The sequence below is a fragment of the Sorex araneus genome, chromosome X, assembly GCF_027595985.1.
Source record: "Sorex araneus isolate mSorAra2 chromosome X, mSorAra2.pri, whole genome shotgun sequence".
Lineage (NCBI taxonomy): Eukaryota > Metazoa > Chordata > Mammalia > Eulipotyphla > Soricidae > Sorex > Sorex araneus.
The window spans coordinates 142,293,173-142,308,789 of NC_073313.1; the positions used below are offsets into that span (position 1 = coordinate 142,293,173).

At 54.0% G+C, this 15,617-nt stretch overlaps 1 protein-coding gene across 4 annotated transcripts in view; it reads right to left on the reverse strand.

The window, feature by feature from the left end:
* The window catches only part of DLG3 (discs large MAGUK scaffold protein 3), a 77,057-nt gene extending 63,501 nt beyond the window's left edge, over positions 1-13,556 (reverse strand). The window contains exons 1-9 of one of the 4 annotated variants that reach the window (XM_012934325.2): positions 12,829-13,556; positions 8,881-8,931; positions 8,369-8,493; positions 7,996-8,165; positions 7,598-7,734; positions 7,144-7,288; positions 6,090-6,249; positions 4,008-4,164; positions 3,492-3,594 (exon numbers count right to left, since the gene is read on the reverse strand). In XM_012934325.2, the coding sequence (XP_012789779.1) occupies positions 3,492-3,594; positions 4,008-4,164; positions 6,090-6,249; positions 7,144-7,288; positions 7,598-7,734; positions 7,996-8,165; positions 8,369-8,493; positions 8,881-8,931; positions 12,829-13,185 (1,405 nt within the window). In that variant the 5' untranslated portion in view covers positions 13,186-13,556. Of the gene's footprint in view, positions 1-3,491; positions 3,595-4,007; positions 4,165-5,402; positions 5,898-6,089; positions 6,250-7,143; positions 7,289-7,597; positions 7,735-7,995; positions 8,166-8,368; positions 8,494-8,880; positions 8,932-12,828 lie in introns of those variants that run through there. The other 3 variants (XM_055120252.1, XM_004615758.2, XM_004615759.2) reach the window with 3 other exon arrangements.
* Between the last annotated feature and the right edge of the window lie 2,061 nt (positions 13,557-15,617).

Genomic DNA, 15,617 nt, shown 5'->3' on the forward strand with positions numbered 1-15,617 from the left:
AAATGTTTATATCCTCTTTCTCTGTATTGAGAGGGATATTTACAATGTTGTAAAATTGACTGTGATGATAGAGGCGAAATGCTGGGAATAAATTAAAAGTCATTGGTTCATACACTGAAATGGTTGAGCTGTTTGGTATTGTGAATAATTTCCAAATGAAGCTGTTTTAAACTGAAACTGGGGTAAAATTGTTTACTCTGCTCTAATTAGTCAAAGCTGTTTTTTAAGCTCTCACACCAAAGGATATCTAGCTAAAGGCTACACTGGCTTTGTAAAGGTGCTGGTGGCCACCATCATTATCATGCTAATCTGCACGATCCATATATTTTACACATAATAAAGATACATATAATCTTTCACATACATTTAAGCTAGTCATTCTATGGCTTTCCCAGTACCTCTCCGGTTTTTCTCTGCTCTAACGAGGTCTTAGGTATCCTTGGTATTCCCAAGCATGATTTGTCCCAACTCAATGACCTCGGGATTAAACTGATTGGCTGACCCTCGGCTACATTCCTCTCCTGACCTTAAGTAAGTCATGCCCTTGCTATCCTGCTGCTGTTTTGAGCTACACAATGAAGGGTTGAAGAACCATGTGATATTTCTAGCTCTTACATTCTGTGCTGAAAAAAATCCAATAATGAACATTCACTTGGCCAGTAACATGTGCCGTCTCTGCCATTTAGCCAACAGACATATATTTGGATTATTCATTTTGTAAATACCCACATGATGCAATCTTCCAAAGCACAGTATTTCAGATATTTATAAAATGAGCAATATGGAGTCCTTATTTTGAAAAACTAGCCATTTATTAGAGAAAATGAGAGTGCAACACAGAATGCTTTAGCGTCCCTCTGGATCTGTTTCTAAAGGCCTGTTTTATGGAACGAGAGAAAAATCAAAGCTTTTGCAGTTGGTCCCTTGATGGCTTGACCAAAGCAAAGAAAGGAGATGGAGGGGCAAAGATGGAGAACCTTTGCAACAAAGGCGCAAGTAGATCCTCAACCCGTGTCTAGCAAGTGGTAGAAAGATCTCCTCCAAGGGAGCACCTCCACAAACCTCACACGCTCTCAGAAATAAGCTCAGAGCCATGAGCACTGCAGAAATCTCTCCATGCTATACAACCTGGAGCTTTGTATGCGAACCAGTTACATTGCCCCCAACAAAACTCGCAGAAGTATGTAGTCAACAGCTTCTACCGTATTCACAGTATTGTTTCTATGTGCATATCAGAACAAAAGCGAAAGAACAGATCATTTTCTCCTACACACACACACACAAATGCAAGAGAAACCATTTTCTTTGCAGAGCGTCTATGTTGAAGCGGGGGGCCTGAAATGAACAAGTATTGGTGGTGAACAAAAATCAGCTGCTGGTCTGACTCTGACGGAGAAGCAAACAGCACACAAGCAGCCACCAGGAGAGCAATAACCCGAAGGTGCCTTTCCTGGCGGGGACCTGAACTCCAAACATGGGGATCAATGACGCCAAGTGTCCCGGGACCTCCCTCTCTGCCATGCATTTCCTGGGACCAAAAAGCTCTCCGGGAAGGCGCCTCCCCACACATTGCTCCCGCTCCCAGGGGTCGACTGCCAAACGGGCAGGTCCCTCGTCCAGCTCTTGCGCCTCTGGGCCAGAGTCCTGAGCCAGAGCCAGGCTAGGGGCGCGCGCCAAGGACCCGGCTAAGAGCTTCCCATCCCCGCGCGCTTCGCAACAGGTTCCCCGCAACTTTCCTCCGGCCCGGGAAAGCCGAGCACCTGCCCGCGGGCAGGGTCCCTCGGCCCCGGGGGATGGGGGGAACAAAGGCCTGCGCGGCTGGCAAACGGGCACCCCGCAAACGTCGCTCGGGAGCCCCACAGGCGCTCGCAGACAAAAGCGGGGGTGCGGGGCCCGCGGGCGCCCGGGCCGGGGCGGTGTTCCCGGCGGGTGCCAAGTCCGCCGGGTGGCTGGGAGCGTGCCGGGGGCGGAGGGGGGGCGGGTGTCGAAAATTACCCTGAGGTGAGGGATTCGAGAGCTGCCGGGGTGCCGCTGCGGACAAGGAAGGAGGCCCCGGGCTGCAAAAAAAGGGGGGGCACGGCTCCCCGGTGGGGGGAGAGGTGATGGCCAGACGGGGCGCCCCTCCCCCCGAGGAGAGAGGAGAGGCGCGGGGGAGCCCGACCTCAGCGGGGGGCTTGCAAACGGAATGCGGCGCGGGCCGGGGGGGGGGCGGGCTGGCGCGGAACGAGGGGCGCAGTGTTGGAAGAGAGAGTCCCAGAGAGAACTAGAGAGAGGCCGGGGTGGGGGGGGACGACGGGGGGACCTGATCGCCGGTCCGCCCCACCTCACCTGGCGCCCGGTCGGAGTGCAGGTCTGGGGCCGAGCAGCGCCCGCTCCCGCCGGCCCCTCGGTGCCGTGCGGGGACACAAAGCGGGGGCGCCCGGGAGGAGGGAGCCGGAGGGAGCGCGCAGGGGAGGAGACGCCGGAGGCGCGGGACGTGGGGGGGGGAAGGCGCGCCCGCAGCCCTCGGCGGGGTCAGGGGGCGGGGCGTGCGGCCGGATGCCTCCCCGGCGGCCGGTTGGCTGGGCCGCGCCTCCCCGCGGCGCGCGGCTCACCTCGGCACCTGGCCCCGGCGGGCGGCAGCCAATCGAGCGCCCTCATTTGCATAGCCGGCCCCGCCCCTACCGGCCCACCCCCCCGGCCCGGTGCCGGAGCGCACAAAGAAAACGCCCCTCCGGAACCCCCGAGCCGGTCGGGCGCCGTGCCGACGGCCTGCCGCTAGCGCTCAGCATCACCTGGGCGGCGCGCGCGGGCCGCTCTCCCTGTCTTCCCCCTGCGACGGGGACGGGACAGGCCACCAGAACGGTGCGGGCCGAACTCGTGCGTCCCGCCCGCTGCTCCCGGAGGCCCGTCGAAGGCGGCCTTCGGCTCAGGGGCACACGGGTCTGGGTCGGCCTCCGAGAGCCTCCACCGCGGCCTCCGCCCCCTCCCCTTTCCCCATTCGCGCCAGTCTCCGCAGGCTGCTGCCCGCTACCGGGCCTCCGCTGCACTGCAGCGCTGGGAGGCGGCTCTCCCGGGCCGGCCTAACCCCCAGGCTGCCCAAACCCAGCCCAGCCCAGAAGGCGCGGGGGCATCGCCGCTCGGCCTTTCGGCTGAGATCAAGTGTGCAGAAGACGAGGGGGCTGAGAAAAGAGATGGCCTCGTTGAGGCTGCCAGCGTGACCTTGTTAATGGCCAAGAGAAAAAAAAAGAACCATTCTGCACAATTCTTTTTTTTTAATTTTTTTGAGGGGTCACACCCAGCGATGCACAGGGGTCACTCCTGGCTCTGCACTCAGGAATTACCCCCGGGCAGTGCTCAGGGGACCATATGGGATGCTGGGAATCGAACACAGGTTGGCCGCGTGCAAGGCAAACGGCCTCCCCGCTGTGCTATTGCTATTACTATTGTTATTGCTATTGCTCCAGCCCCCGTTCTGCACAATTCTGAATCCCCCACATCATCTCTCCTACCTTCAGGTCTGTACTGGGCCACGATGGTGACTGACTGGCCGGCGCGTTTCAGAGCAGCTGCAGCCTGCTCGTGAGTTGCGTTCCTCAGGTTCACGCCATTCACCTGTCCAAAGATAGGCACCATGAGCCAACCCCAAAGCAAGCGAGGTGGTGGTAGCAATTAGGAGAGGGAGGTGGGTAGCCCACCGCCATTCATGTCCCGATGCCTTTCTTAGTATCCCATTCTTGCCCCGGAGATAAGAGCAAAGGATAGAACTCCCATATAATATTTATGTTTGTAGGTAGGGGTCAAATGCCAAGCGGGGCTAAAATCCAAGAGGTATTCATTTTCTCCTCAAGGTTCACTGGTCTGCTCTGGCCCGCACTCCCTCGCTAAGGATAGAGTGAATTCCACTTTCTTAAATTCTTACCCCTTCCCCCATCACAATACTAATTCCTTTGAAGAAGCAACATGTGCCTCTCTCCTCTTTGGATTGCCATCGCTCCCCTCCTCCCACCTTGCGTTTGTCTCCTCACCGATAAGATCCGGTCTCCCCTGCGTAGCTCCCCACTTAGGTCAGCTGGGCCTCCTGCCAAAATGAAGGAGACGAAAATGCCTTCTCCATCCTCTCCTCCTACGATGTTGAAGCCTAGGCCTGTGGAGCCTTTGTGTAGGATGATCTTGCGAGGCTCTCTGGTGGGGAAGGAACGGTAGAATAAGGACGAGGTAGGTATCATCTGTTGTGCCTGTGAGGGCCAACAGGAAAAGGCCCGCGTTGCTTCCGAACTTCCTAAGTCCCTAAGCTTGTTTGCCTTACTGACTCCTTTTCAGAAAAAGTCAATTGCTCAGTTTCCCCTGGATCGCTACCTTCTTTCAGTAAACAAAGCACTCCCCAACTTGTACCTGAGGATACCACACGCACCCCCACTCATTCCAGCAGCCCCCCAAAGAGGCAGAATCACTCGTTTGGGAAACTTCTCTACAAGAAACTGGGCCCCAGTGCTGGATATCTTTCTCTTCTGAAAGCTGCTTAGCTGCTACTTCCTGCCAGGTGCCAAACTTCTGTTCCTCTTCCCTCCCTTCTTCCTGAGTCAACTTCCCATGCTCCTCTTTTCTCTCAATTCACCTAATCCATAGAGTCTAGGGGCCCTCGAGTCCGGGCCTCAGAACCCACTCACTGGTCCTCTTTCTCTGCACCTTCTGTCCTTCCAGTTAGTGTGACGGACACTGGGCTATAAGAAAGGGAACTATTTCGGGCAAGTGGAATCACCCGGGATTTGAGGGCTCTCACTATCTACAAAGATAAGTGTACTCAGACCCTAGAGATAGTACAGCATATAAGGCTACTGCTTTGCATGTGACTGACGTGGATTCAACCCCAAGAACCGCCAGCAGTGATCCCTGAGCACAGAACTAAGAATTAGGCCTAGGCACTGCTGGGTGGGTCCTCAAAACCAAAACTAAACAAAGAAAAACGGGCATACTTACTTTATTCATGCTTCTCTGAAGTCAAAATCTCACCCACCAAACTCTGACCCCTCCTCCTCTCTTCCTCCACCCCAGATTTAGATACCAACTACCCCTGGGATGTGGGCGACCAGGAGAAAGAGATCTCAGGCACCCCAAAGGAGCTTTGGGGTCCAAGAAGAGGAATAAAGTCCCAAAAAACACTCTGACTACAACTAACCACCTCGGAACACCTATGCTGAAAACAGCCCCAGTGTCCATGGAGAAGAAGAGCCGTCATTTATCTCCGTCCGTACACCCGACTCCCAGCACACTTGCCCAGCTGACGGGCCCCTTTCAGCATCTTCATTTAAAAAAAAAAGCCCCAAGTCCAAGTCCCCTCCTTACTTCCTGAGCATTCCAGGTGTGTCCAGCCCTCCCTGAATTCCCGCCCTGTGGGCCGGCAGCCCTCCCTATCCTCCTACCTGGCATCCCCTCCGGGCCGCAGGGAGCGGAGCGGCCAGGCCCACCGCTGCGAAGCTCTTCTCCAGGCCGAAGCCGAGGCTGAGCCCAAGCCCAGGGCCAAGCCAGAGCCTGAGAACTTGCGTGCTCTCTCCATGGCTCCTTTGGCTCTTCCCCCGACCGCCTACCCTTCCGGCTCCACTACAGCCAGCACACCGGGCCCCACCCCACAAGCCTGGCCCCCAGAACCCGGGCCGGCCCGACCAGTTCCACTGCTGCGGCTGCTGCCACCACAATGAGGTGGGGCGGATTCCTCTGAAGCCAGCCTGTCAGCTTCCCACCAACCACACAACAGCTGAACGGCTTTTGGCTCTAATACGTGGGGTGATGACAGCGGTGGGGGCTGGGGGGGGGCAGCCACATCTCAGAGCAAGAAAACCCTGCATCCTTCACTGCGCCTCCCAGCCCTATGTTTGCTTTCACATAGCACCACATCCTTGCATACTTGGCACTGCCCCCCCCCCCCGCCCCTTGATGTTGGAACTTGTCCCTGCACTTACCCTGGCATCTCCTTAGGTAGGGCTCCAAGTGCTAAGAGTATCAAGTATCATTCTCTTTGCTCTACTTCACAGAGGCCTATGGTCACCAAACACCAGATTCCTTTCGGCCCCATCCATAGAGCAGTTGAAGAAGGGTGTGGGGGATCTTACCTGGTAAAGTCTTCCTCGGCCAGCATGTGCCGGGGGATAGGAGAGTAGCGTGCTGGGGGAACTTGAGGAGGAGCAGGGTAGCTAACCTTGCTCTCCACAGCCCCCAGATAACCCAGGTTGGAATTATGGCTTATGTGGTTGTCAGCCAAGGCAGTGAAAGCTAGAAGAAAAGGAAAGTTTAGAGAGAATTCCATGCATGTACCTCACCCCTTCCCTTCCGACTCCCCCCCCTACTCCATCTCATATACAAAGAGACCAAGGGATGCTGATTCCTCAGGCCTCTCTTCCCCACTCCACCCACAGGGTTCCTCCTGCACAGTCTCTTCTAAATCCTGAGCTCACTCCTGTGAGTCTTAGAAAGAGCTGAAGTCAAACAGTCTACAAAGAAAGGCATGATTAGAGGTGTGACTAATAACAATCCCTTCACATCTTTGTAGCCTAACACAGCTTTTCAAAGGTTTTGTCGTCCATGATATCTTTTGATCCTGTAGTCATTCTATGAGGAAGGCAACAAATATATCATTAGGTACTTTTGCCAGTATGAAAACAAAGAGTGTCATGTCCAAGAATACCCCATCGTAGGGGCTGGAGAGACAGCACAGTGGGTCGGGCATTTGCCTTGCACACGGCCAACCAGGCTTTGATTCCCTATATGGTCCTTTGTGGTCCCCTGAGCACCGCCAGGGATGGTTCCTGAGTGCAGAGCCAGGAGTGACCCCTGTGCATAGCTGGGTGTGACCCAAAAAGCAAAACAACAACAATAACAAAAAAAGAATACCCCCTCATAAGGGACAGAGCTAGGATTCATACTCAGATCTCCTGAGCACTAGTTATCGAATCTCTCTTTCTTGCTCACTCACTTGCTCTTTCACTCACTCTCTTGCTCTCTCTCTCTCACTCTCTCTCCTCTTTGCCTCTAATCTCCATCTCTTTCTCTCTCCTCTCTATCTTCTGTCTGTCTCCTTCCATGAGGAGTATGAGCTTGTCCCCTGTCCACAAACCAGGGGGCAAAGGCTTCAGGCTAGGGGAGGTGAGTAAGGATCTGGATACATACTGCTGGAGTAGTCAGGGGGTGCATACATGTCATTGAGATTTAGGCTGCCCGGCTTAGCCACCTTCAGATAGACCATATCAGATGTATTCTTCAGTGAGGCCACCGCTTCCTCATGTCTCACATCCTGCAGGTTGGTGTTGTTTACCTAGAAGAGCAGAAGCCTTGGGGCTAGTAGGAGATCATCAGACCCCTCCATGGTACTCTTGAGAGTTTTTCTTTCAGAAAAATTCAATTGTGCTTTAATGGAGGTCCAAGATTACTGCAGTAAGGATCAGGAGTAGGCCAGATAAGGGCTTCCAGTCATGAAAAGAGCTAGTGTCTTGGTATATAGGGACATGCAACTTAGATGATGCCCTCAGCGTGCCCTGTGTTGCCTAGTGCCTGGGTGCGGGTCAGATGGAGTGAGAAGCTGCCAGAGCTCCACCTCCCCACCCTACCATTTGTGCCAGCTCACCGCCAGCAGCCGGTCCCCGATCTGTAGGCGTCCATCCTTTTGAGCAGCGCCCCCTTCAATGATCTTAGTGATATAGATGCTGTTGTCTCCTGGGATGTGTTGGTTGCCAATGCCCCCAGCGATGCTGAACCCCAGGCCTAGGCAGGAGTTGGCAGGCAGAACAAGAGGACCATAAGGAGGAGTCAGTACACTCAGCCCATCCCAAGCCCATGCAACCCACCCCTATCACTCCCCAGGTGCTCCTCCAAAGGATCTGAAAGTACTAGGTTGTCAGCCCCAGGTGAGCAAAGGTGAATCCATGAAGCCAAGAAAGAAAGCTGAAGTGGGAAGGGGGATGCCATTTGCGAGGAGGCCAGCCGGGGAACTCCAGCCAGAGCACAGGAACTCAGAGGGCGCACCTTTGGGTCCTTTGAGCAGGTTGACTTCCATGATGGTCTCAGGTGGGGGCTGTCGCCTCCGCACCACCAACCGCACCACTGGGCCCGCCTCCTTCAATGCCTCCACAGCCCGGCTGTGTACCACCTCCGACACGTCCACTTCATTCACCCGTAGCACACAGTCATTCACCCTGTGGGGGAAGCCCAAGTGGCATAACACAGACTGCAGTACCCTCTCCCCATCTCCCCCTTCCCTTAAGCATCCCCTCCTCTCTTCCTCCTCCCTCCTTTCCATAGGCCTCCTTTGCCAGGCGAACTTCCTCCCTTCATCACCCTGCTATGTATGATCACTTGACCCCAACTTGGTCCCTGTGCTGCTTTCAAGACGTCTTACCCCAGTCTTCCATCCATGGCAGCTGCTCCACCAGGGATGATCTTGGTAATAAAGATGCCAGGATCATCAGGGACATGGGGGTTGTCAATGCCACCTGCGATGCTGAAGCCCAGGCCAGAATTGCCCTGAAGAAGGGGGTGGTAGGGCACTCAGAGTACACAAGGGAGGAAGGTTCTAGACACTCTCCTCCCCACAACTCCCAAGAGCAAGTTCACCAGCTGAGACAAATGGATCAAAAGCCAGTCAGCTTCACAAACGAGGCTGACCATTGTGCTTGGCAGGACTCACCAAAGATATCCACTTTCCAACTCCCCAAGCTCCAGTGAGCAAGGTCAATTAATATTTGCGAGTCGCTTGATTGATTGATGTTATTCTGCAGCCTTATTCGCTATTTCCCCATGCTTTCAAGGCAGGAATCCACCACCACCACCAACACCATGAGTCTGAGACAGAGGTTCGGGGTTCGTCCCCTCCCGTGGTTCAAACGTTTAATTGCCCACTGGCTCACTTACCCGTTCAAGTACTATCTCCTCATACTTGAACATGCCATCGCTGCCATTCACCTAGAGAAAGACACAATCATTTTTTCTAACTGTCTGCTATCCTCCCAACTGTCTATTTAACCTAGCCCTCCCTGCGCCAAGATAAGAGTGCCTTATACTTCCTGGTCACACAGACAGGGTTAGATTGACTCTGACCACACTTCCCCCACTAATTTCCACTTTATCAGGGCAAACCATGGAGGCAAAATCGATTATCCAAACTGAGTTGGCTAGTGTGGCACTCATGGAGAGATTGAACTCCATGGACTTGGGATTGACTAAAAGGGGCATAGGGTTGCCATGAGGGGCATGGCCAAAGTGGAATTTGGTGGCCAAGTCATGCCCACACGCAGGATCTGGATCATTCTGTCCCTGGATTGGGGATTACACTATGAGAACTGGAAAAACAGTAGACATCAGCTAAAGCAATCAGCTCTGATTGTTTAAGACATCAAGTTAACCAATTCCTCTTTCCTGTGTCGGATGGTGTCACTGAGATCCAGGAAGGACAACGACTGAGCCTCAGAGCAAAATGGAAGCCAGTGGCAGAGTAAAAAGAAGAGCCTGGAAATCCAGGGCCTATTTTGTGTGTGGTGCCATGGGTTGAACCAAGGTGCTCACATATGCAAAGCAAGTGCTCTACCACTGAGCCTCATCCCTGGACCCTCCAAGTGCTCTTCTGATGAACACAGTCTACAAACATTTGGGTCACTCATCCTCTTCCCCAGCAGAACTCATGGCAAAAATCAAGTTATCTCCTTCAGAGGCACCCCTGAAGTCTCATTTTATATTTCCTTCTCTGTCCCATGAACCCATTTTCTCATATAGGCAGATGGAGTTAAAGTCCAAATCCATGTTTTTTCTTTCTTCCATTTTTTGCTTTTTTCCCACTTAAGCGTTATGCCTGGAAGTGCTCTGGGAACCAGGCAGTGTTGGCATACAAACTGGGTTTCCAGCATGGATAGCATGCACTCCAACCTTTTAACCTATCTCCCCGCACCACCCCCACCTCACCAACCCATCGCCAAATTCATTTTTTCAGGGTGCCTTTGATTTCAAGCTTTTCGTGTACCCAGTGAAAGTGCCAGGTAAATCTGGTTAGGAGTCAAAGGAAAGCCAGGGAAAGGACTGGGACAATATTTCTGAAAAGAGGGAGCTGATGGATGGTGCAAGACTTGACTACCAACAGTCTAACATTCCTCCCTTCCTCCCTTCTTTCTTCCTCCCTTCCTTTCTTCCTCCCTTCCTTTCTTCCTCCCTTCCATTTCTTTCTTTCTTTCTTTCTTTCTTTCTTTCTTTCTTTCTTTCTTTCTTTCTTTCTTTCTTTCTTTCTTTCTTTCTTTCTTTCTTTCTCTCTTTCTTTCTTTCTTTCTTTCATCCTTCTTTTCTCCCTTCCTCCCTTCCTTCCTTCTTTCCCTCCTTTTTTATCTTTTGGTTTTGGGATCAAACCCAGCAGTACCCAGGGTTTACGGTCAAACACAGGTTGGTTACATGCAAGGGAAGTGTCCTACCTGCTATACTCTCTCTAGCTCCCAAGTCTGGCCTTTCCATGTGCTATAACCCTGGAGCAAGGAAAGTGGGTGGAAACAGTGTTGGTCTGAGCAACCCACAGAAATGGCTTCTCAGGCGGGATCCAGTTATGGCCACTGACAAGTAAAACTGATTCCAGAGGGAGCTAACTAGAATGGGGAGCCCTCTGACCTTTTCCTTCACATATTCTATGCCCTCCACCTCCATATTGCTCTGGCTGTGTTGCTCTTTTCCTGACCTCTGGCCAATTGCTGGCAAGAGGCAAGCTGGAAACGCAGTGTAGAGACTCAAATACAGACCCTGCTCTGCTTCTCTCTTCCACCTCTATCCCATGTAGCTTGAGATCCGAGGCATGAGGAAAGGGGGAGAAAACTGGATGGTGGGGGTGGGGAATGACAACCCCCTTTCTGGACCTAGTACAGAACTCTCCCCTCTACAGTTCTAGGAGTTAGTGGGAGGACGCTATCTGTAACCACACTCTCCTACCTGGTCTCAGGAGAAAGAAGCAATGGCTCTTTAGAGCCCCTAAAGCAACACCGTTTCAGGAAGTAGCATGCAACAGACACAGAGGCAGAAAGACAGCATGTGAGGCAGAAAGACAGCATGCGACCCCTCAGTGCATCTGCTGGACCGGGGCTACCCACATGTGATAAGTCAGTTTTTAAGCCCAGCTCCAGTAAGATCCAGAAACTTCCAGCTCCCACAATTCACCCTCCAGTCTGCCACTGTCACCCCTTTTCAGGGACTGAGCTCCCAGGGCCAGGAGCTATCCACAAATCAGCACAGGCGAAGAAACCTTGACCAACTGGTCAAGCCTTGGGACCGGCATTTGTCTTCCAGCTGAGCAAGACAAGCCTAAGAGACTGTTTGCAAAGGCAGTGTCCCCAGGATAGAGGGGGAGAGGAGGAAGGAAACTCGCTGGTAAGGACAGGGGTCAAGGCAAGGGACATGGGAAGCAATAAGTTTGGCACACAGAAGGCCAGCGCTCCTCTTGCCAGGAAGTCCCCACCTTTGCTTCTGAATGGGAGCGCATCCTATCCCCAGAGGACAGAGGCGCCAGAACTGTCGGTCACCAGCTTAGGGCATTTAACACCTGCCCTCATCAGCAAAGACTTCTCCTCCTCTCTCCCTACCCTGGGGGCTGCAGAGCCAAAGAAGAGAACGGGCCCTCTGCCTTGCGTGCCAGGAACCTGGCTCTGCTGGCCCAGCCTCCATTTTGCTGCTTCTCCCACAGATGCTCCTTCCATTTTCTAAGCTGGCAGTTTAGGCTGGGAGTGGAAGCCGGAGTTTTGCCCAGCACCCAGGGGTTCCCAATCTGTGCCAAGTCAGGTCTGGGGGTGGGGGCAAGTTCTCTCACAGGAGGGGGGGACATGCCCAAGGGTGACATGCCCCAATAGGGCCAGTTCCCGCACCAAGGCAGCTGCCCCTTGCTTCGCTCCAGGCACTCTGCCTGCTCCTGATCAAGAAAGCTTGCTTTAGTCCACCCCCCCACACACACAAACACACAAACACACACACACACACATACACACACACTTTCAGAGCTGCTTGGACAAAAGAGTCCGTCCTTCTCAGCAGCCTCTCAGCCCTTGCCTGGGATGTGCCTCTCGCCTCTTCTCCTTCCCCTCCCTTGCCTGTCAAGCGCTTCTCACCAGGGACTCCACAGTCACACACACACACAAACACACACACAGGCACAGGCACAGACACACACTTGCAGCCCCAGGCTCACATACATATGTACATGCAGCCACATACACAGGACAACACAGCCATCCCTGCAGCCTCGTCTACAGAGACACCTCCACATTCAGAGAGACAGCCCCACACGTCCATGTGCACATTCACACAAAGGGACTGGGGCAGGAGAGGGGCTCACGGCAGCGCGCTTCATGGAAGCTCGACAAGCCGGCTTCCTGGGCTCCTGTACATAGATGAACAAGAGCCCCATTGCCTTTCTCCACACACCTCAACATACACACACATGTCCCCCCTACGCAGAGCATCAGGCCCCCTCCTCCCCTCCTGTGGAGACACACACCACACACAGCCCCCGCAAAACCTCCCGCCCTCTGCCAGACAGAGATACTGTTCAACCCCTGCACTGAGACAAACCCCATTCTCCCCCCCCGCCGGAAAATGTGCCCCTGCACCATACTTCACCCCCTGACACACACAGCTCCTCCCCAACCCTTCCCGATGAAGCCCCCCACCCCACCCCAAAGAGACACATAGGGAAGCACAAATTTCCAACCACCAACCATCTTGTCCCCGCTGCAACACTGGGACTCAGGGTCCAGGAAGCCCTTGTCTCTATGGCAAACCCCTCGCCTCCGCCCCAGGCACGGTGGGTTCCCCCACGGCCCCCGCCGCTCCGCTCTTCCATACCTGCTCATACCAGTCCCGGTTGGTACAGGTGCACTCGGGCCACCAGCCGGGGCCGCTGCCGTTGAGTTTGGGGTTGCTCTTGCCCGGGACTGGCTTGGGGGGCACCGGCCCCACATCCCGGCAGGTGGGGATGAGCTTGGCCTTGGTCCGGGGCGTCGGGGTGGCACCCGCCTGCGAGGGCAAGGTCTGCGAGCTGTAGCCCCCATAACCTGCGCTCGCTCCGTTGCCTCCACTTGGCCCATAGGGATCAGGCACCTGCCAGTCCCCATAGCCCGGAGGCTCCAGGCGCCGCAGGGCGGCCAGGCGGGTCACCTCATAGCACTCAGGGCACTTACAGCAGTGCTGGTGCTTATGCATAGCACTGCTCCCCACGGCCCGCACCCCCCAGCCCACGCCGGCATCCACGGCACCGCCGCCGCTGGGCTCCCGGGCACACTCGCACTGCTCGGACCAAGAAGCAGGGGGCACCCGTGGAGGCGCCCTGGCGGAGCGGGGCCTGGGACCAGGCGGGCGTCCTGGGGCCTCTGCCCCCACACTGCCCCGCACCCATGGCTCCCCTTCCAGCACTGGCGGCTCCGTGTCGCCCGTCTTGGCTCCTGGGCCAAGGCCCAGCGGCAAAGGAGAAGTGGGAACCCGGGCAGAGACTGAGCGCTGCGAGGACCGCTCCTACACTGGTCCCCAGGATGGATCTGAGTGGAGTCAAGAGCATCTCTCCCTGGCTCCCGTCTCAGTTGATTCCAGCCAATCAGCGCGCAGCATTAAGCAGCGGCAGCAGCAGCGGCAGGAATGCTAAACAGCGGCTCCTTAAAGGAACAGAGGCAGTGGCGCCCCAAAACTCATCTTCAGCTCCCCCAATTTCCGGGCTACCGCTGACATTTAGCTAGGGCCAGGGGACTTGGGTCACAAAAGCGCCCCAGCTCGGATCTCTTGCCCCACCCTCCAGCCGCCTTCACAATCTCTGTCTGTCTTCCACTTCACCCCGCCCCACTTCCCAGGAGTTGCGGGGAGAGGCTCACTGGATTCCGCGGGGGTTTCTCTGAGCTGAGGCCACCAGAAGTGAAATACTTGAGGCAGCAGAACGGACTGAAGGGACACTGGAGCCGGGCAAGGGAGGTATTCTTCCGAACTGGGGATCACGAAAGGCGGCATGTTAGGAGGCTGCGCTCCTGGAAGGGTCTCCTCAAGACTAGCAGCCTCTAGGCTAGGAGATGACCACAACCTCACCGTTGGCCAGATTTTTGCACGGGTGAGGGACGCACATAGGCGGAGAAGCAAGCCCGAAGCCCTTATTCCAGGCTTCCAGCTTCCTGTCTTCTCCACCCTCACTCCATCTCCCCCAAGGTTGCCTTGGGGAAAGCATTGCAGGATACCAAGAGGGAAGACAGTCCGGGAAGGGAGGGAAGGCAAGAAGAGATCTGAAAGTATAAGCAACAGTTTGTGAATCTGAGAATTTGGAAAACCAGTCCAAGGTATTCCCGGTATAACCTGTTAGGGCACGGAGGAAGGGTGACATGCTGGGAAGATGATCTCTATTGTGTGCTGGTTTTATCTTGAGCCACCCGTCATTTCTTTTCAAAATATAAACATTTTACTTGATACTATTATTATTTTGCTTTTACCAACAAAAAAGGGAGGCTCAGAGATGTTAATACAGCTATTTAGCTCAGCTAGAAATGTCACTGGCATCCGCTGCGGCAACTCCTGATAATCTGACCCGAGTGCTGCTGTGAGCCACTCTAGCTCAATTACTACTGACACTTAGTTTTCTCACAGAACTCAGATCTCAGTTCAAGTCAACACATATACATTATGCAAGTACTTTGTGCAATACCTGGGCCTAGGTGTGAGGAATACAAATTCATTCTCAGTTCAGCATCTGTTCATTGAGCAACTTCTCTGTGACAGACATAGAACGAAACAACAAAGCACTACCTTTGGGAAATGCACATTGTAGAACTTGGGACAGAGGCTGGAGAGATAGTACAGTGGGTAAGGTGTTTACCTTGCACACAGCCAGGCTGGGTTCGATCCCCGGTATTCCATATGGTCTCCAAAACACTGCCGGGAGTAATTCTTGAGTGCAGAGCCAGGAGTAACCCCTGACCATCGTTGGGTGTGACCCCAAAATTAAAAAAAATAGAACTGAGGACAGATTAAAAAAATTAGCTCAAGTAGGTGAATTCTGGAAGCTCTATGGTTATGATGAACACTGTGGGGGAAACAAGAAAACAAAAGATAAAAGATGATTGGGGGAGCTGCAAGAAGGGTTGGGGGTGGGGATGGGGGCCACTGGGTTGTGACCAGTTTTCTTCAGATTCTCTACCTCTATATTTTCATACAAAAAATTTAAAGGCGGGGCTGGAGCAATAGCACAGCGGGTAGGGCATTTGCCTTGCATGCGGCCGACCCGGGTTCAATTCCCAGCATCCCACATGGTCCCCTGAGCACCACCAGGAGTAACTCCTGAGTGCAAAGCCAGGAGGTAACCCCTGTGCATTGCCGGGTGTGACCCAAAAAGCAAAAAAAAAAATTTAAAGGCATAGAAAACATGAGTTTTATAGGGAGCAAACACCCAATTGCCACCAAGATTCTCATTAGCATTTTATTATATTGCCCTATCATACCTAATTTCTCAAATAGCCTCTTCAGGACTTGGAAGATGGCCGAAAGGACTGGAGTCCACGCTTTGTATGCGGGAGGTCTGGGTTTGATCCCAGCCCCATATAGTGTCCCAAGCACCACCAGTGTGGCACAAAACAAATACTTCCCATCTGTTTTAAACTATTGGT